The sequence below is a fragment of the Lontra canadensis genome, unplaced genomic scaffold (genome assembly GCF_010015895.1).
Source record: "Lontra canadensis isolate GAN:19392208 unplaced genomic scaffold, GSC_riverotter_1.0 scaffold70, whole genome shotgun sequence".
Classification (NCBI taxonomy): Eukaryota; Metazoa; Chordata; class Mammalia; order Carnivora; family Mustelidae; genus Lontra; species Lontra canadensis.
In genome coordinates, this window is record NW_022631064.1 from 1572397 (window position 1) to 1599987 (window position 27591).

The 27591-nt window shown below is 38.1% G+C and overlaps 1 protein-coding gene across 2 annotated transcripts in view; it reads right to left on the minus strand.

Moving 5' to 3' along the window:
• The window catches only part of DENND4C (DENN domain containing 4C), a 137981-nt gene that overhangs the window by 20172 nt on the left and 90218 nt on the right, over positions 1–27591 (minus strand). The window contains exons 18-30 of one of the 2 annotated variants that reach the window (XM_032880511.1): positions 25968–26096; positions 25633–25777; positions 25211–25357; positions 19801–19923; positions 18204–18350; positions 14633–15798; positions 11781–11958; positions 10988–11097; positions 10523–10698; positions 5942–6124; positions 4971–5166; positions 2761–3006; positions 1554–1671 (exon numbers count right to left, since the gene is read on the minus strand). In XM_032880511.1, coding sequence (XP_032736402.1) covers positions 1554–1671; positions 2761–3006; positions 4971–5166; positions 5942–6124; positions 10523–10698; positions 10988–11097; positions 11781–11958; positions 14633–15798; positions 18204–18350; positions 19801–19923; positions 25211–25357; positions 25633–25777; positions 25968–26096 — 3064 coding nt within the window. The remainder of the gene's footprint in view (positions 1–1553; positions 1672–2760; positions 3007–4970; positions 5167–5941; positions 6125–10522; positions 10699–10987; positions 11098–11780; positions 11959–14632; positions 15799–18203; positions 18351–19800; positions 19924–25210; positions 25358–25632; positions 25778–25967; positions 26097–27591) is intronic. The other variant, XM_032880512.1, reaches the window with a different exon arrangement.

Genomic DNA, 27591 nt, shown 5'->3' on the forward strand with positions numbered 1-27591 from the left:
AACAACAAAAAGACAAAAACAGCTTGTAATATATTTAAATCATAATTTTGTGACCAGCATTTTCAAGGGAAAAAATTTTTTTTTTTTACTTAGAACTGGAAGAAAATTGTAATAATAGCAAAATAGTAATAGATTTTTAAAAGTGAACTGTTCCCTTTCCCATCTGAGGAGCCACTGTTAATAGTGGTTTTAGACCTTCTTATATGTATATATTAAAAACATATATTTTAGGTGGCTGTTTTGTTTTAATTAAAAAGATCATATACTGTTCCAAAACCTGCCCCTTCTCCACTTGATACATGACATCCGATTCAGGCACTCATATGCAAATGACTCATGCCAACATTTCACTATTCTCCTGTTAAGCATTTATGTGAAGTTTTTCATTATCACAAATAATCATACAGTAAGCATCACTGTGCAGACAACTTTCCATACTCTATTTCTACAGAACAGAGTTGTCTTACTGTATTTTCTGAGTTAAAGCGTACAGATAATATAGGCCACATTCTTCTCTAGAACTGTATCATTTTCATGTCTAACAGTGTATCAGCATGTTCCTTTCCTTTTTTCCTCAAAAAAATTGGATAAAATAATTTAAGTCTTTTGCCATCCTGATGTAACTAAGTTAGTTTTCCCTTTTTTAATAAAAGAAATTGGTATTTCACTAAATGAGACTGAGCTTTTTCATGTTTGTGTTATGAACTGAATTATGTTCCCCCAAATTCGTAAGCTGAACCTCGAACCCCATATTTGACTATATTTGAAGACAGGGTCTTTAAAGAAGTAATTAACGTTAAATGAGGTCATAAGGGTAGGGGCCTAGTCTGAGATGCAGGTGCACACAGGGAAAAGGCCATCTGCAAGCCAAGGAGAGAAGCCCCAGGAGCAAAACCTGCTGACATTCTAATCTTTAACCTCCAGTCTCCAAACTGTGAGAAACAAATTTCTGTTGTTTAAGCCATCCAGTCTATGGCATTCTGTTATGGCAGCCCTAGCAAACTAATATGTCATGCAATGTTTCTTCCATGAACTGCCTATTCATACTATGCTCACATATCTACTGGACAGTGCTGTCTTATGACTTTGGAATACTGGATGATCCCTTTTTAAATGCCCTGTAAAAATATGCTCTAAATGTAAGACTGAAAATGAGGCCAGAATCTTTGAGATTCGTATCCATATATTTGAAATTATGATCCTATACCAACAACACATCCAAATTACTCTTCCACTATATAGAATTTACCTTCCCAATACTTAACCAAAATTGGCATTTAAAAGAAAGATCACAAAATACTCTTCAACTCCCTGACACAGTCAAATGGGTCAGTAAAAGAACAAATCAATTTGATCTAAAATGGAAAGACTCTTCATTGAAGAGATACTAAAAATGCATAAAAAATTTTAAAATAGAGCAGAATAATTTGTTTCTCTCACCTCCTTAATTTTATTTTTTTACCCCAGCAGTCTGTTCTTTATTGCTATATAGTATTCTACTGTATGAATTGTATAGTTTGAGTCTTTTATGTCTTTAATTCTGTTTTACTTACTAAAATTCCTCCATGAGACATACAAAGGTTCGCCCGGTTCCTGATGAAGGTTGATATTATCCCATAATAGCTGAATATACACAAGTTTGCTATCCTGGGATAGAGATGATAGGGGAAGCTAAAAGAAATCAATAAAGAGTATTAGTCACTGTAAGCGTAATAATAATTACCAGTGGATTTAGCAAAGCTTGGTTATATAAAACAAATGAGTTCTTTCAAAATTCTGGACCTAAAATTCTAAGCAAAAATTTTAATTTTCTTTGTTATCTGATGATAAATATTCCTATTTTTCTCAAGTGCAGGTTTCTCATTCCTACTTCCACAGACTGGAAAGACAACTTGGTAGCTGGCACAGTGGCCACCTGAAAGATTAGTCACCATTACAACAAATTTTAAGGTTAGTTTCTACTATCTTATTGTGCAGACTGCTAAACTTAAATGAGTCAAAAGACAGTATAATGCTTTAAGCAAAGATTGTGTTGTGCTCTTGGTGTATGTTGGGGCGTCTCTCGATAATCAGTATCATAGAATGAAGGAACTCCAGGAAGCGCAGTGTCTCCTGGATCAGGCACCCCAGCCCAAGGACAGTAGGGGCTACAAAGTCAGACAGGCAGACTGTGGTCTTGGCTCCCCACCACGTAGTAGTCGTGTGAACTTGCAGAAACCATTTAACTAGTCTAACCTTCAATTTTATCATCTGAAAAATATGGGTAAGAGAAGACCTTTAAAATAAAGTTGTTGTGAAAATTTCAGCTGGAAATTTGATAGTTCAGGATAAAAACTACCTTTCCTAGCCACCCTTTCAACTAGATATAACCATATAACTAAATTCAGGCCAAACAGATACATAAATTAAATGTTACATGCAACTCCAGGAGCTATCCCCAGAGGAAGAAGACATACTTTTTTCTCCATCCATTTTTATCTTTACTGCTGGCCAGAACATGGATGTGATAGTTGGAAACAGCACAGCCATCCTGGACCAGATATAGAACTTAGAAACAGAGGTAATACGCAGCTTAGCAAAAAGATAGAAGAATCTCAGGTCCCTGACATTATACCATTCCAAGACCACCTACCCAAACTTTTATGTGAGAGAGAAATAACCTACATCTTGTTAAGTCACTGTTGTATATTCTCTCTTACTTGAAGTTATGCTTCATTCTAACCAACCACAATGTAGTATAAGCATGTGTAAGTACCCTACCTGTACACCCCCATTACAGTGTTCAGATGTGAGGATGAGTCCTGGCAAGTTACTAGGAAGGTCCAAACGTCTGAAATACCAAACGAGGTTCCAGAAAATGATCGGATGTTGATTGATGAAAGAGGATGTGTGAATCACTTGATCACCTTCATTTTCTAGCAAAGATTCAAGTTCTTTACGAAGCACTAGAGGACTCAAGTACGGCACAGAAACAGGGGGAGGATTGGGTCTTTTTCCTAAAGGATCCTTTAAAAAATAAAAATACAGTAAAAAGTGAATATTACCTATTCTGTATGCTTTAGAGTACTTCTCAGTGAGATTATGCTTAATCTATCCTTTCAAAATCAGTGATTTCAAACCCAGTGCTACATGTAGTATACTCTAATGAAAACCTAAAAAAAGAAAAAAAAATACTTAACCATAAATGCCCTGAAGTTAAAGGATTACAAAAGAAAATTGATAATCCATATAATAGGCCCTATTTTAAACATTGAAAGTTTCTCTATTTTTCTAAGAAATACTACATTCCAGATGTTTTATGATTCCCCCCAAAAGTTGACTTTATCTTCTTTCTAAAACTCTAAACAAATGGAGCAATCTTTGTGTTAATATTTGATGACTCCTTTTATATCTACCTTTTATATCTAAAAGCTTGCTTTTACATTTGATTGCAATAAAAACTAAAGAGCAGTCTTACAAATAAAATAACAAATGAAGAAAGAATCTAATTTAGTCTTTGTATCAGAATAAAATGCTTATGACCAATTCATTAATGAGTATCCTTAATGCCCAGGCTGAGGTTTCCACATACCATTTCCTCTAAAAAGACCCAGGGTTTCTTAGAGAAATGGCTGATTCTAGGTCTAGAGAAAGAGATACATCACATGAGCATGAAACATCTTGTCATATAAGAAAGCAAAGAAGCGGGTGCCTGGGTGGCTCAGGTGGTTGGGCGACTGCCTTTGGCTCAGGTCATGATCCTGGAGGCCAGAATCGAGTCCCGCACCAGGCTCCCTGCTCAGTGGGGAGTCTGCTTCTCCATCTGACCCTCCCCCATCTCGTGTTTTCTCTCTCTCTCATTTTCTCTCAAATAAATGAATAAAATCTTTTAAAAAAAAAAAAGGCAAGGAAGCTTAAAAAATATTTACAAAAGGCTACTAGAATTGTGTCAAAGGGACTAGGGCACCAATTCGTAGTGGTTTCTAGCTGATCAAAGATGGGATAAGGTAAGTATTAGTAAGGATAGCAACAGCAATGATGTAAACACAAATGTTTAAATCAATGAGTTCATAATAATACCCTATTCCTCCAAATTAATTGATTACAAGGGAGAATGCTAGGAATCCAACTAATTTTTTTGAAAACTGGTAAATAAAAGGAAAAAAATCAGTCATCCTACCTTTACAAAGTAAACTCTGTGTTTGGAAAAGCAAACAGAAAACAAAGGGCAAGTTTCTCGTTATAGATGTACCCCATATAATAAAGACAATTAGACTATTACCCTTTATAGCTGGAAATAAGTAATGTGATCTGGGCACTGGGGCATTAATAGCTATCAGCATCAGGAAGAAAGTTCATGTCTTCTATTGAGGGACATCCCACCACTGCTATTGTCTTACAAAAATAAACCACAAAAGAAAAACCTGACTCTGATCAAGCTTCTAGATAATTAGCAGGGTTGTAATCAACAAGTAAGTTCCAAGGTAAAAAAAAAAGGGTCTACAGATTTATAAAGACTAAAAACCAGATCAGCTGTAATGTACAGATATTATTTGATCGTTCTTCAAACTACAAAGCAAACACAAACTCGACATTTTTTTAAACCATTAGAAATTTGAACAGAGATTGAATAATTTGGTATTTTTTTAGTCGTATAATGGCATTGCATTTTTGTATTACTCTTAAGAACTACGTAGTATACTAAAATATTTACAAATAGAATATATAATGTTTGGAGTTTGCTTCAGAAGAATCTAGGAAAGAAGTAAATAAAGGTATACATGAAAGAACAATGACCCTAAGGTGAAAATTACTGAAGCCAGATGGCAGGTCAAAGGAATTCATTACACTCTTTTGTTTAGTTTTGTACATACTTGAAATTTTAAGAAGTTCTTAGTCTGCTTATGAAAAATTCTTATCACTTGTGGATTATGTGTTGCTCTAATAAATACTTACATGAATACACAGATAATTATCATCTTGTTACATACCACAACTTCCTGCAGACTGTTTGGGAGACTGACTGTTGAAATGCCATGAAACGGTCGCTGGGAAAAGTCAATATTTTGCAAGGGACCTCCAACACTGTGACTTCGAGTCAAAGATACATTTCGCTTTGAAAAACTATTAGGCGCAGGTGAAATTTTCATAGTTTGAACTTCTCCACTGGCTCTCTTTATTTCATCACTTTAAAAAAATGAAGAAATGCTATGTTTGTGCTGTAACACAATCTAAACCTGTCCAGCTAGAGTATTTTCTACAACGAATTTTGAGTCTAATGAATGTACTGGAGAAGAATCAGTACCACCTTATAAGATTTACATTTTCTTCAAGCATTTTGTTAAAGGAGTCAGAAGAACAGCATGGAGTAGATGACTCTGGTGAAGGGTGGGAAAAAGACAAAGGGTAGTAACAGATACTCTTTTTAAAAGACTAAGTGCCCATTTAGTTGTTTTATTCAAACATTATTTCATCTTTACTAAACAAAATCATCTAGAATTATGCAACTAAGTATTATAGATTCTTTGATAAGTACTTAATCTCTATCAGGCCAGTATTTAATCTCTATCTAAGGATAGAGACCAGATCTTAATTTTTTTATTTTTAGTCCTTAGCATAATGCTTTCAATAAATACTTGATTCAATCAGTATTTTAGAGGAAGTAGGTATATTTCACAGTACAGAGAGTATGTCTCTGGAAACTGGCAATGACTACACTAAAAGGGAAAAATACTTTGTACTCTTACGAAGTTCATTTTGTAAACGGACACTGTAAAACATTAATTTCAAAAATGGTTTATCATCACATTCATTCATTAGATATGAATATATCATAGTAAAATGTTAAGACTGAATTTTTTAAATGCCAGAACTTATGCCTATGCATCAAGTTATCTTTAAAGATGGAATTTTTACAAGGGTACCCAATTTATAGTGCAGACTTCTCTGTATCCTGTGGTACCTTGATTCAATTGCAGAGGTGGTTTCTTCAGTTACGGTCTGGTTTTCCTTTGGGAAATCCATAAAGTTGATCAAGTCAGGTTCTGCTGAACTAGATACAGGTTTGTGCTCTGAAGGTTCACTAGCCAATGGAATGCTGCCGCTTTGTAAACTGTCACCAGAGGTACTTGGTTTCAGGAAAAAGCTAAACACGAGCAATGAGAAAAAAAAAAAAGTCTTTAAAAACCTAGAACCGGGGCACCTGGATGGCTCAGTGGTTTGAGCCTCTGCCTGCGGCTCAAGTCATGATCTCAGGGTCCTGGGATCGAGCCCCAAGTCGGGCTCTCTGCTCAGCAGAGAGCCTGCTTCCCCCTCTCTCTCTGCCTACTTGTGATCTCTCTCTCCGTGTCAAATAAAGAAAATCTTTTAAAAAATAAAAAAAATTAAAAAGAAAATAAAAACCTAGAACCCTAGGGATGCCTGGGTGGCTCAGTGGGTTAAAGCCTCGCCTTTGGCTCAGGTCATTATCCCAGAGTCCTGGGATCAAGCCTCACATCGGGCTCTCTGCTCCGTGGAAAGCCTGCCTCCTCCTCTCTTTCTCACTCTGCCTGCCTCTCTGCCTACTTATGTTCTCTGTTTGTCAAATAAATAAATAAAATATTTAAAAATAAAATAGGGGCACCTGGGTGGCTCAGTGGGTTAAGCCTCTGCCTTCGGCTTGGGTCGTGGTCTCGGGGTCCTGGGATCAAGTCCCGAGTCAGGTTCTCTGCTCAGCAGGGAGCCTGCTTTCCCCTCTCTCTCTGCCTGCCTCTCTGCCTACATGTGATTTCTCTGTGTGTGTGTCAAATAAATAAAGTCTTTAAAAAAATAAAATAAAATAAAAACCTAGAACCCCTGCGGCACCTGGGTGGCTCAGTGGGTTAAGCAGCTGCCCAGAGTCCTGGGATCAAGTTCCACAACAGGCTCCCTGCTCCACAGAGAGCCTGCTTCTCTACTTACTTGTAATCTCTCTCTAGCTCTCTGTCAAATAAATAAATACAATCTTTACCAAAAAAAAAAAAAAAAAAACCACCTAGAACCCTCTAAATTTCATATTTATTATTTTATGATAAAGCAGTCACATGAATTTTACACAATCCACAGAACTATTGCCTCTTCCAAACATACCAAACGTGCACACACACACTGTGCTATCATTCTCAATCCTCTCTTGTCGTAAACTTTTTTTTTTTTAAAGCTTTTATTTATTTATTTGACAAAGAGGCAGGCAGAAAGGGGGAAGCAGGCTCCCTGGAGCAAGAAGCTGGATGCAGGGCTCGATCCCAGGTCCCTGAGATCATCACCTGTGCCAAAGGCAGAGGCTTAACCCACTAAGCCACCCAGGTGCCCCTTGTCCTAAACTTTTCAAATGAAAAAACTCTCAAAGTCATTACCATTCAGTGTAAGATTCTTTAAAGAAAGCTATGAAGGAAGATGGAAAGCAAAACATTTCATTAATTTTCTGAGTTAAAATAGAGAGAGGGAGACAACCCCTGAGAGACGCTGGACTCCAAGAAACAAACAGGGTTTCAGAGAAGAGGAGGGTGGGAGATGAGGCAGCCGGGTGATGGGTATTAACGAGGGCACATGTTGTGATGAGCACAGGGTGTTATTTACAACTAATGAATCACTGAACACTACATCAAAAACTAATGTACTGCATGTTCGCTAACTGAACATAATAAAAAAAAAAACAGAGCAGCAATGGCATTTTAGCATGTATTAACCTATATTCGTGTATGGTAGCCTCTCCCTCATAAATATCCATTTTTTCTCAAGTCATTTCCTCTTCCCCTTTATCCATTATTTTGTTTCATCTTATCTCTGTCCTCTTTCTGGGTGGGGATGAAGTGAGGGTTGGCCCTTGCAAAGGACATGATGAGAACTCTCTGAGGTAATGTTCTACATCTTAGTAAGGGTTAAATCTGCAACAGTGTATGCATTCAGTTTTCAAATGGTACATTTTAAATGGAGAGATGGGTATCTGGGTTTCACCATAAGAAAAACCTTTAAACTTAAGCTGCAAGTTTGAAATTTTCTATAATGACATACTGGGGAGGAAAATCAACAATGCTCCTTTATACCTACACAGAAAATATAAAATAAGGTACTTAACATAATAGCTTACAAAACACAATTAACTCAACAAGAAATATATGACTATGGAGAATAATTTAAAACAAAAGAACATAAAAGACAATCTAAAAAATAGAGGTATGCTCACAGATAAGAGAGTAATGCTGAAAATGTCCTTTTTCCCCAGATTAATCTATACATCTAATGCCACAATCTCAATGAAAACTCCAGCTGAATTTGGGGATGGGGGATGGGGAGACTAAAGTTACTCTCAGCAAAATAAATAAATAAATAAATAAATAAATACAATGTCCATGATGAGGAGTTTACCCTATCAACCAGATAAAACTGTGATAAAAAATAGACTTGACCAAAAAAACAGGGAACACAGAGGCAGGGTGAGGTGCACATGGGAACGTGATTTATGATAAAGGTGATGCTACCTATCAATGAAGAAAGGATAGGAAACAGGCTACTTACATGGAGAAAAAGAAAGCTGTATTCCTACCACCATACACAAACACAAAGGTGTATTCCAGGTAGATTAAAGATCTAAATATCAGAGGTAAAATACAAAGCTAACGGAAGAAACTTCAGGAGAAATTCTTCATGTCCTACAGATGGGAAACTACTTTTAAAACAAGACCAAAAGCACAAATCGTAGGGGGAAAATTAATGGATAATTACATCAAAAATTAAATGGATAATGGAAAAATTAATGGATAATGACATCAAAATGAAAGCTTTCAAGGAATTAATATCAAGAAGATTTAACAATCAACAAGAAAAAGAAAGTTAACAAAAAAATGGACAAGGTAAAAATATAAACCGGCAACTCACAGAAAATGCTGGAATAATTAACAAGAATATGAAGAGATAAACTCACTGATATTCACAGAACGTAAACAAAAACAAGATAGCACTTTATATTCATTAAAATACAAAAAAATGAAAAATGATAATATCAAATGCTGGTATGGATATACAGAAATGAAAATCTTAAGAATTACTAGTGAGAGTACTGCCATATGGGAATCTATCTTCCATTGTTTCTTGAAATCGTGAATGAAAATGACTCAATGACCTCGCTGCTAAGACTATTATTCTGAAAGAAACTATTTCACAAGTTCAGAAGGAGACATATTTTACAGTGTACTGCCTCACTGCAGTGGTATTTATAGGAACAGAGACCTGGAAGCAACTGAACCAAAAGCAGGATAATGGGTAAGTAAAATTAGGTATTAACTTCCTACAGGAGGAAAGTAATAAACTAGATGTACATACGGCAACTCAGCTTTTAAACTGAGTAATAGAGATTATCAGTATTCTAATTATGTAACTTAAATTGCATAATCATGCAAAACTACGTATTTTATGAAGGTATATATTCAAAGGTATCACACACAATGGAGTCAATGTCTTTGTTGGATAAGGGAATGAGAGTGGGACGCGGGGAAGAGCTAACAAGAGAGGATCCTTGCACAAAGCAATGATGATAGTGCATCAGGAATTAGAACACGATTTCACTCAGCTCCACACCTGAAGCTAAAAGGAAAAACTAAGCTAAGAAGACACACCTGTAGGGGCGCCTGGGTGGCTCAGTGGGTTAAGCCTCTGCCTTCGGCTCAGGTCAGGATCCCAGGGTCGGGATCAAGCCCCACATCGGGCTCTCTGCTCAGCAGGGAGCGTGCTTCCACCTCTCTTTCTATCTGCCTGTCTCTCTGCCTACTTGTGATCTCTGCCTGTCAAATAAATAAATAAAATCTTCAAATAAATAAATAAAATCTTAAAAAAAAAAAGACACACCTGTACAATTAGGTTTTTTTTGGTTTTTTTTTTAGAGATTTTATTTGACAGAGAGATCACAAGTAGGTAGAGAGCCTGATGTGGGGCTCAAACCCAGAACCCTGAGATCATGACCTGAGCCGAAAGCAGAGGCTTAACCCACTGAGCCACCCAGGCACCCGATTAGATTTTTTAAAAGCAGCTAAAGGTAGACAGTAATATGAAGCTTGTCTTCTCCATAAAACAAACAGAATATTAAGATCATTATTTAAGCAGTTACCAAACTCTTGATTACTTAATGAGTAATTATAGATCACCTACTCTTTTCGATTCCCTGGAATTTGGTCAATTCACTGTACAGAGCACTACCATAGAGGGTTAACAAGTTGGGAGAAGAGTCAAAAAACCCCCATCTCCCGTGCGTTTAGTTTTTTCTTCTAGAATATATAAAGTCACTGAGAAAGAAAGTTTAATGATAAATATTGAAGTTCTAAATGATCTATGATGTTTAGCTCCAAGAATTACTACTACTGATAATTGTGTATTAAATAAACTGGAAAAGTAGTCTCCTATACTGCCAGTATTTTCTACTCCAGTAGTGAGAGTGAAGGAGAGAGGAGAGGGACAGCTGGAGGGTGCCGTGACTATTTCCCTCTGCCCCCAGGAGTCATGCCTTCTGAGAAGGAGCTTTCACAATACTAACCTTGCAGAGCCTCTCAAGTCTTTAAATTCTATGTTGAGAAGAGGCAAGAAGTTGCTTTTACAGAATGGACAGGTGGTATTCAAATTTGAGTCATCTGCCGTCCATCCAGCCATAATTTCTTCATCATAAACTAAAGCGCCACAAGCTCTGCACTGGGAACAACTTGACATCAAAACCTAAGAGTAGAAAAGTGCAGACACTGAGAACCTGCACAGTGAAGTCATCTCCACAAACCATCCTTTGGAGACACAGCATTTTACTCATTTTGCTGATCCAATTTAGAATTAAGTTCAGTCACTGTACAGGTAAAACTAGCAGTCTATTGCCTTACTTACATAAGACAAGCAAATTCAACAAAACGATTTACTCTTCGGTCTACAAGGGTATCACGAATTCTGTCCAGTGCCATTCTGAAATAAGCATGTTTACAACCATTCTACCATGTGCAGAATACAGAACTTTTACCTCCATTGCACAATTCTGATAGATGCTAGACATGCTGGTGTTTTGAGAAGAACCATGATCTGATTTTTCACAGTCCTGCCCTTTTATGCTTCTTGGAAATGTAGGTTCACCTAAAGAGAAGTAAATATAACACATTATATGAGACTGTCCTTATTCTTTGGAAATGCATACTAGAGTATTCAGGGGGAGTATAATGAAGTCTACGGTTTATTTTCAAGCGGTTCAGTATAAAAATTTCTGTAGGTATATATCTAAAATTAACAACGGTTAACCCTAAGTGGAGAATATATGATCGTTCATTATATGATTCTTTCGACTATTCAGAACATTTGAAATTTTTCGTAACAGAATGTTGGAAAAAATAAACAGAACTTAAATTTCTTAAAATAACATAGCACTAAGAAATTTCAGTGACATAGCCTAGGGCTTCTCTAAACACTGGTATACATTTGATTTATCCAGAGAGCTGGTTAATAATGTATTTCTAAGGCCCCAATCCCTCAAATTCAGTCTGAAAAGTTTTAGCCTGGGACTTGGACATTTGTCCATATTTTAAAATAAATTCCCCATGTGATTTTGACACAAACTAAAGTCTGAGAACCAATGACAGAGTCCACAAACACAACTAAGGTGACTGGAACACTTAGAGATCCTGTAAAGTAAGTGGTAGTACGGTGGGGCTACCCTCACCGTCTATCAGCTCATCTCAGCAGAGGGGGTCTATTGTGTATGTGGCAGGCGGAGGGAAAGGTACGGGCACATAAATGACAGGAAAGGACCGTCCCTCCCGTACCTGTTGAGTACTGCAGTTTTCCTGCATCTCCACTGCTGCTGCTACTGCCAAGGCTTGTGTTGCTCTGGGTAAGTTCACTGGGAACCAACCCTGCAATATTCATGTTAGGTGACACATTCTCCCCCAAAATATGGTCTTCCAGGCCAGCTGGGAAGCTGTAATCTCTGTTTGTTTCCTCCTTTAATTGAAAAGAATAAAACCCCACATACGTAAATAGTATCTTCCCCAATAAGAATCTATCCACTCTGCCCTTTTCAGAATTAAACGTCTCTATAATCCTTAACTAATCATCTCCTTATTTTTCAAAACCATGAACTCCTCTCCGTATTATTTGGAATTTTCTTTCCACACTCTAATTCAAGCAATGACCTAGAATACTTTTAAGATTTTGTTTCACCCCTGGTGTATGTTGGGATGTCTCTCAATAATCAGTATCACAGAATGAAGGAACTCCAGAAAACTCAATGTCTCCTGGATCAGGCACCCCAGCCCAAGGACAGTAGGGGCTACAAACTCAGACAGGCAGACTGTGGTCTTGGCTCCCCACCACGTAGTAGTCGTGTAACCTTGCAGAAACCATGTAACTAGTCTAACAAAATTATATCATCTGAAAAATATGGATATGAGAAGTCCTTTAAAACAAAGGTGGTGTGAGAATTATAGCTGGCAATATGATTTTCAGAACAACCACCATCAATATTAGAGGCATAAAATAAGAATAAAAGTTCCAAACACTATAGTTCATAACTGCTAGTGACTGCTGATGCTTTAGTTTAGAGAGAAAACATTTCAATCAACAAGCAGGTTCCTTTCTGATTTCTGCTTTAAAGAAGACTCGTGTCTTGTTATAAAACCACGTTAAGTGATAGAACAATTAAACAGATATGCGAAACAGGAAATAAAAGCACTTATATTACCAACACCCACACAGTACAATTAAAATCTTTATGTATATCCTTCTAGTCATTTATATATATATATACATATATATATATGCTTTTACAAAATAGGATAGTTTTTTAGTCTATTCTCATGTAATGTATTTTGATGTCACTAAACCTTCTAAACTATTTAATCCCAGCAACCTAATCCAGTTTACTGATGGACTGCAATGCATTTGGTAAATCTCTGTTGCTTAGGCATTCAGAATGCTTTCAATTTTATGTTACACTGATGAATTCCTTTGAGTTGTTTTTATACATATCCCTAATTATTTCCTTAGATTAAAATCTGGATAAAAGTTATGAACTTTTTAAAAAGACTTTGTATACATTCCTTGATTTGGAAATATTTATTAAGTATAACCTATTTGCCTTGTCAGGCACTAGTACCAAGGCGACAGCAATGAAAACAAAAGAAAGATTAAGACACGTGACCACCTGAAATTTATAGTCCTGTATTCCAAGTCCAAAGTACTCTGTAGAAAGGTGTTTTTTTTTTTGTTTGTTTGTTTTTTTTACTATTTTTATTAACACTGTTAGATAAAATTTCAAAAATAGAGTGGCTTACTCAGTCTACTTCAAGGTAATGCTAGGTTAAGATACTTTTGAAGCTAGCTTATTTTGTCTTTCCTTCACTGACCTTTTAAGTTCTTTTAAATGCAACAAAATGCAACTCAGTCTTACAGAACTCAGTATTACTCTTTTGTTTTTTTGAGATGGGGAGAGAGAGAGAATTTAGTAACAGTGAACATTTATAGGTGTCTGTCCTTCCCACTACAGTACCTAAGTACTCTATCATTCTTTGAACACGAAGGTGAAATTTTAATTAATTTTCTTCTATAAAACAAGTAAGCAAAATTTCTCCCCTTCTATTTCACTGAAAGGTCTAATGGTTAATTCTCTTTTCAATAATTTTTAAAAGAATTAGCAATTGTTGTTATGCAGTATGAAATCTATGGATTAAGTTGTAGAGTGATTCCACATATATTAAAGAGAACACAGATAAAAGTTATTTAAAAGTGAAGTGCTATAGGGTGCCTGGGTGGCTCAGTGGGTTAAGCTTCTGTCTTTGGCTCAGGTCATGATCCCAGGGTCCTGGGATCAAGTTCCTCATCGGGCTCTCTGCTTGGCAGGGAGCCTGCTTCCCCCTCTCTGCCTACTTGTGATCTCTGTCAAATAAATAAAATCTTAAAAAAAAAAAAAAGTTGGGCGCCTGGGTGGCTCAGTGAGTTAAGCCTCTGCCTTCAGCTCAGGTCATGATCTCAGGGTCCTGGGATCAAGTCCTGCATGGGGCCCTCTGCTCAGCTGGGAGCCTGCTTCCTTGTCTCTCTCTCTCTGCCTGCCTCTCTGCCTACTTGTTATCTCTCTCTCTGTCAAATAAATAAATAAATTCTTAAAAAAAAAAAAAGTGAAGTGCTATGCAAATATAATATGGCATTGTTATTAAATTATTAATCATTAATACTTTCAAAGAAATAAACTTACTGTGTTATTCAGACTCATCTATGGAATTATAAAGTAGTCCTGATATTCTGTTTCTTTAACCCACTGAGCCACCCAGGTGCCCCATTTTTTTTTTTTTTTAAGATTTTATTTATTTATTTGACAGAGATCACGAGTAGGCAGAGAGGCAGGCAGAGAGACAGGGGGAAGCAGGTTCCCTGCTGAGCAGAGAGCCTGATGTGGGGCTTGATCCCGGGACCCTGGGATCATGACCTGAGCTGAAAGCAGAGGCTTTAACCCACTTGTTTCTTTAATATTAATTTCCTTACACTGATGTTCAAGTCATTTCAAGAACAAAATAGGATATGCATAAAGTTTTACCAGCAATCTCTAAATATGAAGTTATATATTAAAAAATACTAGAAACGTTCCCATACGAGACAGTCTGCACACATGAAGCATTCTTACCTCATCATCCGAGTAGCTGTAGGCAGACGCTACGGCTACCCACATCTTACTGGCTACTGTTGCTGCTTGTTTCATACCAGATTTCAGGACATCTATCTTGGGTCCTGAGAGTATATTATCTAGCTTCAGCCCTGACAAAGAATTTACCACAGAACCCAGTGAGCCATGTGGTGAAGAGCGCACCAGGGCCGATAAAGCTGAACGTTCTTTCTGACCGCGAGACGGCGTCTGCTGCCTGAAACGCCCGGTGAGAGTTTTAGACCTGGATTCTGCGGGGGAGCTCTTTTCGCTTTCGGGATCTTCCTGTGCTGCTGGACCCTGCTCTAGAGGCAGGCTTGATCTCCTCTCTAAAGGGTGAGTAAACGTACTGGCAGGACCAGACTCTCTGCTTCCCTCTCCGTGTAATTCCATACTGGAAGACTTGCTGCCCAGGGGGCTCTTCAGGTTCATATAGCTTTCAATTTCATCAGCCAGATTACGTGCAATAACTGGGGAAGACACCTTATCTTCGGAATCTGGAGTTTTTTCTCCTGTACCTTCAGTGGCCAAGAGAGACAAAGGATCTAGTCCAGTTTCAACATCCTCCCTCTCAACAGCTTTAACAACCCCATATAAACTACTTCTCTTATTCATGACATCTCTGGATCCTACTTTTGAGTCTCTGGGCTGATTACTGTCACCATCACTGTGTAGACTGTCACCTGCATCCTTTTCCACAGGAGTCTGAGCTACACTGTCATCAACCACAGGTTCCAGGAGCTCTTGGCTTTCCTCGAGCATCTCTAAAACCGAGGAAGATCTGTGCTCTGAATCCCAAGTGCTCTCAGACATACGAGTCCTGGTATCACCCAGATGACAACCAACACTGTCAAAGCTATGGGTGCTTGCAACTCGGAATGCAGATGTCTTGGGACAGGTCAATGCTGCTGTGAGAATCTTGGCATCTGCTCCCATCATAATAGCCGCTTCACTCGAATTCAAATCCAAGCTGCTCTTCTTAAGCAACATTCCTGCTCGACTTTCAGAACTGAAACTACAACTCCTCTCTGGAAAGTGCTTTTGTCTTTTATCTCCTCTATCACCATTCTTCTTGGGGTTAGTAACTTCACCGAAGACTGCCTCTTCACCTGGATCCTGAGTAGCAAATGGCACACTGGATATACTACCTGAAAGAGAAAGTATAGTATTAGAAAGGAACGCTATTTTCTGATGTAACCTTTAGAAAATGTTTCTTTTCTGATTTTGGAAAAGTAACACATCCTCAGAGTGAAAGATTCAGAGTTCAAAAGGGACAAAGAAAATATACAGAGAAAAGAACAACCAAAAAGCCTCCTCTCAGTCCTGCCTCCCAGAGATAACACTGTTAATGTGTATGACCTCCCCTCTCACTCTCTACACACACATTTTAAAAATGAGGCAACATACGCTGCAGATACCTGTACTGTTCACCAAAATCTATCGCATTTACCAAATACAGATCTATAAATACATCTTACAGCTGCAAAGTTCTACATTCCATTTAAGAAATATATTTCGTGTTAAATAACTAACCTAAAAAGACAAAATCTCTTCCCTTCTGGCTTTCATATATCTAATTCAACAAATATTTGCTAGGAATCTACTCCACACAAAGTAAATTCATAATCATGTAGGAATTATATATTTGCTAAAATCAAAGCCTTATTGCTCCAAAGTAAAATAATTCCCCAAAGTAGAAGAATCTAGAGTGGAGTCCTTAGACTTGGCAAATTCCAAGAAAGCTGATAAAATCTGCATAGCTCCAAATTTTTCAGATATATTCATTCCCTCAACAAATACCCAATGTCTACTAGCATCTACCATATAACGTGCTAGAAATACAAAGGCAAATGAAACAGACATGATCCCAGATCTCTCTCTTGAGTTCAGTCTTGTTTGATCAAGTGGAACAAAATTATGCTGGTGGCTGTAGGGGGAAGCAAGTAGTTTCTGTTTGTTTGTTTATCTGTTTGTTATTGTTTTTAGGGTTTTTGTTTCTTTGTTTAGTTTTTATTTAAATTCCAGTTAGTTAGCATAATATTAGTTTCAGGTGTAGAATTTAGTGATGCAATTTTTTCCCATTCCAAGACCAAAAGCTATTTCCTATTTGAATCATTACCAAAACTCAAGTCTACCCATTCCTATTTAGGATTCTCATTTGTTTTTTAAAAGGCATAGTGACCTAACAGATTTGAGGGAAAAGTTCTTTAATAAAGTCTTCTTTTTAAAACTTCCAGGTTAATTTCTAGGTTCTTTTTAAGCTTCCAAATTGGTCCCAAATAATAATCATAATCATACCAATTAAACAGAATAAACACTTAGAGATATTTCACAGCTTTTAGGAGAATTAAATTAGCCTGTTTTACACCTCCAAAATTTGTGCCTGCTTTGCGAACCTTTACCAGTATGTGAGAAACGGATCTTAGCAAATTTACTGGTTCTCACACTATTTCCAGGAATTTAGTGGCACTTTTTTTTCAGTTTTAAAATAAATTTGACCCTTGATATACTGGCAAAAGCCCCACTACTCCCGCTTTCTTTCTTATTAGAATAAATCTTCCCACATCAAGACATGACACGGGCACAGGATGAGTAAAGAGGGAAGGAAGCACACCAGACCTTGTCCATGTCAATATTCTGAGAAGATTATAATCCTCTGATGAAGAAAACTTTGTCTTCCTCCTTTTTATTTTTTAAACCTGCTAGCAACAGGTTTGGAAAATAGGATACACAACATACATATTAATTATTTTTTCAAAAACCTTTTTAGCTCTACCTCTTGAATACTACCTGCCCCCCAAAACAAACAAACAAAATGAATTTGGTATCAGTGAATCTAAAAGAAGGAGAGACTTTGGAATAAGGAGTATTCCAACATGAATTTAGGAAGCTGAGCAAATTAATTTCTGTAAGTCATATAACAGATACACTTAAGACAGCTGACTTTAGTTAGAGAAGTGAATTATAGTTACTACTAAAAAAGGGCAAGAAACACAAGGCCGATCTCTTTGGCCTTTGAAATCACAGACTTAGATGCATGCTTAGAGGGTACTCAGGAGGCCTAAAACACAACTGAAAGGAGTGAACTGAAATTCAAGGGAGTCACAGGCCAGAGAGTTATTCATTAGAAATACTTAATCACAAATAAGTGGCTCAGGGGGCCTGTAACAACTGGCCAAATTAGAGACACACTGGTATTTTTCCACAATACAGCACAGTGATATCAATCTTTTCCTTCCACTGCCTTTCCACTGCCACACAAAAGCCCCCCTGGAATTCAGTAATTCCATGAGTATAGGAGGCCCTCTCATCATCTACCCTGAGAAAGAGGGACCAAACTGAGAAGAGGCACCACAACAAGCAAAGGTACTCCCAAGAACAACTAAGCACAATAAACACCCCTCCTCTGATACACTATTTTAAATAACAACTTCTTAACCCATGGAAAGGATTCAAACTTCTGGCTCCTTAGCATGATCATCACAATTAAGTCATCAATTAATGTTATTAAAAACTATTTTAAATATTTGGCCAGCAATCTGGGAAGACTCACCAGTGCTGCTCCTCCTGCCACTGAGGTCAAATATCCCAGACGGAACTTTCACAATACTGCCACCCCACACAGGAGGCTCGGTGGGACTCTGTGGCTCCGTACCAGCTTGGGAATGTTTTGCCCCAACAGCAGAGACATCACACACTTCTGAGGAAAAAAGCATTTGGATGTTATTCCTACTTTTACTAAAACTGAACAGAAACCATATATTGATTTTAATATTTTTAAGAATATTTTTCCCCAAGTGGGAGTGAAGAGATGACTATTTTATCACTAATTTATTGTGTCTCATTTACTTTATGCCATAAAATGTTGCCAGTACTGATGCAAATAAATGCTTTATTTTAGCATCAATAACCCTAACTTGAGGGGCACATAGGTGGCTCAGTGGGTTAAAGCCTCTGCCTTCGGCTCGGGTCATGATCCCAGGGTCCTGGGATTGAGCCCCGCATCGAGCTCTCTGCTCAGCAGGGAGCCTGCTTCCTCCTCTCTCTGCCTGCCTCTCTGCCTACTTGTGATCTCTGTCTGTCAAATAAATAAATAAACAAAATCTTAAAAAAAAAAAAATAACCCTAACTTGAGCATTCCTGTGAGTAAATTAAAGGTTTTGGCCTCCATTTATAATCCCTTCGCTTATAAAGTAGGAGAGAGGCTTGCTTCTGCTAACTATGGAGCATCAATTAAGTAAGATCATTAAAGAAAGTGTCCTTTTGTGTAAAAGGATAGGAAGAATATCTTATTACCACAAAGCCAGAAAATTCCTCCACATTTCCATAAAATGATTAATGTAAATCATATGTACCTCAATGAGTCCCATAAAAATAAAAAAAAAGACAGGAAAACCTTGGACACTGTATCTAACCTACCAATGAAAAATACCTACTTAGATATTTGAAGGACTTCCATCAAAGAGCATTTTGAAATAAAACAAGCACTGGAACACAAGTTTGATGACTCAAAGTTTAGCCCTGGTTCTATCACAAAATAGCTCTTTGCCTCTGACAAATACCTCAGTGGACTGCACTGTCCTACAAACTGAGGGCTGACCTACAGTCTCTAAAGATCTCTTAAATTCTAAAACTCAGAAACTACTCATTCTCTCTCCATACATCATATTACATGGGATTTTATAAGCCCAGACCCTGTATTTCTTTCTTGAAATTATCATCAGAATTATCACATCAGACTTAATCAGTAGAGGGGCACCTGGCTGGCTCATCCAGAAGAGCATGCGACTCCTGATCTCAGGGCTGTGAGTTCAAGACCCACGCTGGGTGTAGAGATTCTTTTTTTTTTTTTTTTTTAAGATTTTATTTATTTTATTTGACAGGCAGAGATTACAAGTAGGCAGAGAGGCAGAGGCAGGCAGAGAGAGAGAGAGGAGGAAGCAGGCTCCCCCCTGAGCAGAGAGCCCGATGTGGGGCTCAATCCCAGGACCCTGGGATCACGACCTGAGCCAAAGGCAGAGGCTTTAACCCTCTGAGCCACCCAGGCGCCCCGGGTATAGAGGTTCTTAAAAAATAAAAAAATAAATAAACTTTAAAAGAATTAGTAACAGTGTTTTTCTAAGAAGAGCAAGTAAATACCAGTACTTCACCTTCTGTGTGCACTTTCATTTTAGGTATCACGTCTCTTGCTGCTTGTTCTTCGGGCATGTGAATTTCTGCATCATCCTTCCTAAGTTCATCCTTAGACCCATAGCCTTGGTCAGACTGACCGCCTGTTGAGAAAGAATCAAGCTTACAGGTGGAAGCGTTCATCTACGCACAAACCAGCTATAAAATGTCAGAAGAAACCTGCACTGATTTACACGATTTAAACTCATGGAGGAGGAAGACAAGAAAGCCCATGAAGCACGCAGGACACAGTAAACAGAAGGTCAGCAGCCAAGAGCAGGAAGAAGAGGAGCACTGAAGGCTGAAAGTGGAAGTACTGAACCTCAGCTTCCTCATCCACAGATTAACAGATCTGGACAAGATGTTCTGGGAAGTCTCTTTTGGAGTACGTATAGAATGCTACCTTTTGTGAAAGAAAGAAGAGGAAATAAAACAAGCATGTATCTGTTTACTTTTGCAAAAAGAAATGCAGAAATAACATACCAGAAAACAACACAACTGGTTAACTGCAAGGGATGGGGGGAAAATAGGATGGAAGGGATAAAGAGAGAGGACACTCCTCTAAATATGGCTTATTGTGTTGTATTTTTATTTTTACATATTCAAAAAAATTAAATCAACAAAACTGGGAGGAAGGTGGTGACTAAAACTGAATGTGAACAGGAACAAATGGGACCAACTGTATTTCACAAGAACAACCATACTGAAGGGATGGGGAACAGGGTGGGGCGGGGAGAGGACTAATCCAAGAAACTTTTCAACATGCTATTTTGAGTATATACCCTAAACCTGGGAAGGGAGGTGGTAACAGACAAATCCTAAATCCTTAGAAAGTCTGTTTCTCCCAGAATAACAGATGTAGCAATTCTGAAATTATTTTATATATACTGCAGGACTGAGCAAATGAGTAAACATAATAATGATGGTTACTGGAAGCCAAGATACTTACTGTGGAAGAAGAGAGATTTTTAAAAAATGAAATGAAGGAAGACAAAGAAAAACCTGTGGGGTTGATATGAAAATGGAAATATCTCTAGGGGTGCCTGGGCCGCTCAGCTGGTTAAGCATCCGACACTCGGATTTGGCCCAGGTCATGATCTCAGGACTTGAGATCAAGCCCTGTGTTGGGTTCTGCACTCAACAGGGAGTCTGCTTGGGATTCTCCTTCCCTCTCCCTTTGCCTACCCCCACCCTCAAATAAATAAATAAATCTTTAAAAGAAAAGAAAATGGAGGTATTTCCCAAAATATACATACATATTTTCTTTTTTCTCCCCTCATATATACATATTTTCCAGCTCTGCTGAAAAATTCTAAAAGCAGTAATAACCTGTAGTGTAAGCATACCTAGAGCCCAGATCTTGGCTTCTAGAATCTACTGCCCATTGAAAGGAACCTGGGATCCTTGAATAAATGGCTGATATCAGATCTCTGGCAGGAAAGCTACAAGAATGAGCCAGGAACATTTTGTTGTACAAGAAAGGAGTGTTTAAAAACATACTCAGGATATGCCTGAGTAAAATTATTAAACCAAAAGACATAGAATACCATCCTATAAATCTGGATAGAGGACAGAGTTGGCAAATCACTACTTTTTTTTTTTTTTAAAGATTTATTTATTTGAGAGAGAGCAAGCGAGTACAGCGGGAGGGTTCCGAGGGAGAGGAGAATTTCAAGCAGACTCCACACTGAGCTCAGAGCCCCACACAGGACTTCATCTCGGGATCCTGAGATCATGATGTGAGCAGAAATCAGAGTCAGATGCCCAACCAACTGAGCTGCTCGGGTGCTTCAATATCACTACTTTCTAGTGAAGAGCAGTTAAGGCAAGAATCATCAATGGATGCTAAATTTAAAAGAGAAAGCATGATGAGAAGGAGGGTATTACTGCACAGTCTCAGAGTCTCCTTCCAGACAGCTCATCATCTGCAGGGGCAATCATGATAATGAGGAGGAACTGGTGATCGAAATGAGTATCACCAATGAGAGGTAGACAGACAGTGTGCGCCTCGGAGGGACAATTACTTCTGCAACAGAGACATGAATGTACAGCCCAAGCTAACCACAAGGGAACATCACACAAACTCAAACTAAGGAACGTTCCACAAAATAACTGAATTCTTCAGAAAGATCAAAAGACAAAGAAAGGGTAAGGAACTGTGCCCGGTTAAAGGAGACCAAAGAGAGGGATCTAGAGTCCCACAAAGGACATTACAGCAATTGACAACACTGGAATGCAGCCTACAGATTAAAGTAGTGTATCGGTATCCATCTGAATCTGGTTGACTATACTATGGTTTTATCAGAGAAAAACACCACTGAGGTATTTAAAAGGTAGAAGGGCAAGATGTATGCAACCTGCTGCCACAGGACTCAGAGAAAGAATGTACATGTGTGTACAGAAAGAAAACGATAAAGCAAACAAGGCAAACTAAGAACGACTCTGGATAGAAATTATTCAAGTGTTCTCTGCACTATACTAGCAACACTTTCATAAATTTGAAATAATTTCAAAATAAAGTTTTAAACAAGTTTATTTGACTTTCGATTTCTGTCATTTAAAATGGAAACAAAGACTGAAGACTAAACTAGGACTAACTGAAACAAAGATCCTAGAGAATCCTTACAGAGGACGTTAGTGAAAATGAAACAGGAGCACGCGGCTGACCCTTGAACACTGGCCCTCCCGCCCCACACAAGCAATAATCCAGGCATAACTCTTCACTCCCCAAAACTGAACTATAACCGTCTACTGTTCATGGCAGCCTTACCGATAACATAAACAGTTGATTAACACATATCCTGTATTCTGTGATTATATACTGTATTCTTACAGTAAAGGAAGCTAGAGAAAAGAAAACATTATTAAAAAGTCCTCAAGTATTATAATAGTGCTGTGCAGTGACTATGGTGAGCACAGCATAGAGAGAAGTTGAATCCCCATGTTGTAAACTGGAGACTAATGTAACATCATGTATAAACCATACTCAAATTTAAATTTAAAGAAGGGGGGGGACGAAAATCATAAAGAAGAGAAAATACATTTACAGTACTGGATTTATGGGGGGGGACTGGCATGGAAGTGGACCCATGACATTCAAACCCATGTTGTTCAAGAGTTAACTGCAGTGCCTTCTACCTTCTGCTGCATGTTATACTGCCAAACTTTGAGTCTGCAATAGAAAAAAAGAACTAAACTTCTTTACATACCCCCGTTAGAATGATTAATTTGTCAGTTTTTTATTGGCTCCTCCGAAAGTCTGGTAAGGCGTGATGTGCCATGAAATGGACACCAGACTGGGGACTAAGCAGACCATTAAATCAAGATATGCCCCCCAATAAGCTAAGTGACTCTGTATCAGGTACCGAGTGGAAAGGTTCTACAACAGAATCCCTAAAGAAAGAGTAACCTAAGCACTTTGGTTGGAAGTCTCCAAAAGTATCAAATGATGTCACCAGAAACTCTACAAGGACACACAATCACTGTAAATTCAGCAACAGGGCTTCAGCCATTTGAAATGTAACTTTAAAGATACATATGGAGGGGCGCCTGGGTGGCTCAGTGGGTTAAAGCCACTGCCTTCGGCTCAGGTCATGATCCCAGGGTCCTGGGATCGAGCCCCACATCGGGCTCTCTGCTCTGTGGAGAGCCTGCTTCCTCCTCTCTCTCTCTCTCTGCCTGCCTCTCTGCCTACTTGTGATCTCTGTCAAATAAATAAATAAAATCTTAAAAAAAAAAAAAAGATATATATGGAAAAGGGATCTGAAGTTTCTTCCCCAACTACTGGAATCTTTATGCCCATTACCCAGAATTACTAGAAGATTTTTTTTTTTTTAACTAAAGGAGGTACGTTTAGAAGAGTAAGGACAGGATTTATTACTATTTTTAAAATTATAATTATTTGGTGAAATGGCTTCATATCACAAAATTATTCCCTTAGGTTTTCTTTTTTTTCATAAATGAAGTCCATTTCTTCATAAAAGTCCATTCTTCATATAAGTTTTAGCAACAAATACAGGAAGAAATGAAGTAAAACGACTTTAAAATTAAAGTCATATAAAAATTTCTACTGCTGAAGACAGTGAATTTACAAACAGGATTGTAACTTAGAGCTCTAAGTTGACTTTCGATGATTTATACACGCTTCTGTAATTATGGGGTAATTTTTAGCACAAGAACTTAGCAAAGCAGTTTTAGCAAGCAAAACCATCTCAATAGCTGGAACAGTGAAACGTTTAATCTCCATAAAACTAGTGGATACAATGATGCTACAAACCAACCCCAAAGAAAGAATTATAGCAAGGCACGGTGTATTTTCAAATAAGACAACAAATAAGCTTTGCAAAATGACAGAGAAATGTTAGCCAGATATTTTCAGTGGTACATACAGGTTTACACTTATCTGAAGAGGAAGAAGTCAAGAAAACTGAAATTGCTTTCTACCTATAACAATACTTTCAGCACAACAAAAGGTCTCTCCCCCACCCTTGCACGTCAGCAAAATTTAACCTAATAAACGGGAAATTACCTGAAGTGGTTAACATTCAAGGGTAGAATTAATGCACACGCGTATCCATAGCTTCACGTCATACAAGTCTGTCTGCACCCCACACCATGACAGCCAAGGACAAATGCAGCACCAAGAAACAGCACAGAGCAAAAAGCAGAGCAACAAAGAGCAGAAAAAAGGAAACTTCAGTCATTGAGACAAGTTCATCAGATGAAGCACAGGAATCAGACTAAGGATTCTTTTTAAAGAAAAGCTTGAGATATTAACAATAACAACAACAAAAAAGAAAAACAACACAAAAAGAGGGATGTGCAACACACACATATTTGCTCCAGGTGCTAGTGGCATAACGCTTATTTCTAACTTGGGAGGACAGAGGGGACGCCCGGAGCTTTGTATGTAAAAGGAGCTTCAGAAGTTTCTCGGATTTTAAAAAGTGTCATTGAAAAGAATGACCATATGAAGAAAATACTCTTTCTCATGGTGTGTGACTTATTTTCTTCCCTCTTTAATATTCATAATCTCAAATTCTTAGTATTTTAATGAAAAAGAGATCTGCAATTTGTATCACTAAATTCAAGTCCCTCAGTTCATCATTCCTACAGCTGTATCGTGTACCTTCACAAACTAATGATGAACAAATACAAAGGAGCACCATGCTGGAGCCTTCTGCACAGCACTCCAAAGTTAATTTCTTGTATTTTAGGAAATAAAAAGAAGGGATCTGCAATCAGAGGTGTAATTTCTTCCCTTATTTATATAAAGTATTTTTAAAGTACTCATTGCACAAACTCTTAAGAAAGGAAGGTAAAAGCTTTTTAAAAAGGTAAAGACTTTACAAGAGAGTAAGTGAAGGGTTAGTAAAATCCAGATTTTAGTACCTGTGCTAAAGTGATTATCAGTGGAATCAAGCCTGATTAAATCTCTGACGAAGACTGTGTGCTCCCCACTGTTAGCATCATTAGAACTATCCACGCTACCGTGGCTCACCGTGTCCCCATCACTTCCACCTGTGGCATTCGGCGGAGCTAAAGATAAGGACAACAGCAGTTCAATAACTCATGCACTGACCATTTCTGAAACGAAACACGAATGCCCCACAATTCATTTGCAGTTGCAGAACACTTTCTAAATTTGTGGGGGCAAAATAAGTTGGGACTAATGTAATCTCTATCTTTAGTTGTATATGAAAACATCAACCAAAATTTCATTTATCTTTTCTATTTCATACAATTAAACACTCGTATGCCTATATAAAGCTTATGGTTCAGCAATAGAGTATCTTTCCAACCACGTGTATTACCTGATGGTGAGGAGACCTGTGACTTTGGCACGGTCTTTTTAAGCGGCTGCCTAAATTGTGCCAAGCCACGTACCACATTCCGTACCTTCGTCCATAAGAAGATACCACTGCGGGTACTGCTAGGCCACGGGCTCTCCAAAACTACCTACAGGTAAAATAACGGTTAAAAATAAAGATTGTTAGGAATACTTTATTTTTTTAAAGAAATACATACACATAAAATACTAAGTCACTATAGCTTAAAACTCTAGAAGAAGTTTGATGAATAATAAAATGTACAAAAATGTATCAATCTTAGTAAGCAGCACAGGTTGTCCAATGTCGATCCCACTTACCTTATTATAATAACCATAAGTAATAGCATTTGGCTTTATCTTGGCAGTTTTCATTTCAAATAAGACTCTCACTGCTAAAACAGGGTGACCCCAAAGTCCACAGAGCTGCATGACTACTCGATAGCACACCTAACAGAAAAGAACATCAAAGCATAAGCAGTTGGTTAGTCAGTCTGTGGCTCACAGAAATGTTTCAATTACTCAATTCTTCTTCTCAAAGGCATTAAGTACTATTTTATCCTTTGTTCTCTCTATAAATTATTTAAAAAATCTATTCATTAATGAAAACACCTGCCTCAACTCTATCACGTAAGACCGACATGCACGACCGACATTTGTTTCAGCAAAGTTTACACAAAGAGAATGACTATTATTCCCCATAATTTGAGAAGAAATTTATTTTTTAAATCTAGTATGATTAAAATAACTCTCTCCCAAATCAGGCTCTACATTCTGTGCCAAAGAAATTAAAGACAACATCTCCCAGATGCCTATGTAACAAAAAAGATTTTGTAAATCCACGTCTTAAGAAAGTATGAGAAGAAACTTGAGGGGCACCGGGGTGGCTCAGTCAGTTAAACATCTGCCTTCCTGATCCCAGAGTCTTGGGTCTGAGACTGGACTGCTCAGCTCTCTGCTTCTCCCTCTCCTCCTCCCCCTGCTTGTGCGCACATGCTCTCTCTCTCAAATAATATTATTAGCAAAGGCTTTTCTAAGAATATGTGTTTACGGAGGAGGGCTCGATCTTATCACAAGAGGACAAGTGAGGTTAGAAGACGAAGTCCGAATCTCACACATCAAAGACACAGTAGAAAGCATGGAGAATAAATAGGTACCGCAAGGGCTCCCAGCGAAGAGGTGAGCCCGCTGACAGGAGCAGTGCCGGAGCAGCCACAGCCTCTCAGACAGCGTAGTCTGGGAATAAAGAAATGCACAGACAGAAGATACTCTTCTTGGGACTTGTCAAATATGCTCTGTTTATGACAGAGTTGGTTAACAAAAAGGTACTGTAAAGCCAAGTTGCTCTCAACTAAAGGGGAAAGTAAAAAGATTTCAGAAAGGATATTTCAGTCAAGAGAACAGAAGAAATGAAATAGAAAAAGAGACATGAAGAGGCCAAGGGTTAAAAAGATGAGTATCTGGAAGCCAGAAATGGAAAATGTAATTTAGAAACAGGAGGTCAGAAACTGAGAGCAACTGTATAAATGACTACATGAATCCGGAAAACTGAAGGAACTCGTAAGATGTGTGAAGGGAGGAAAGAGAATGTAGCACACGAGGGTTCTTCAAGTATCTGAAGAGATGCTGCATGAAAGAGGGAATAAACAGTCTGTGCAATTCCCAAAAAGCCACAGGGAGGTGAAACTAAGCTCAACAAGAAACACAAACACTTCCTGAACATTAGACCCAATTCAAGCATAGGCAAGATCTCACACGCTACAGACTTTCTTTTTTTTTTTTAAGATTTTATTTATTTCTTTGACAGACAGACATCAGAAGTAGGCAGAGAAGCAGGCAGAAAGAAAGGAGGAAGCAGGCTCCCCGCAGAGCAGAGAGCCTGATGCAGGGCTCAATCCCAAGGCCCTGGGATCATGACCTGAGCCGAAGAGAGAGGCTTAACCCA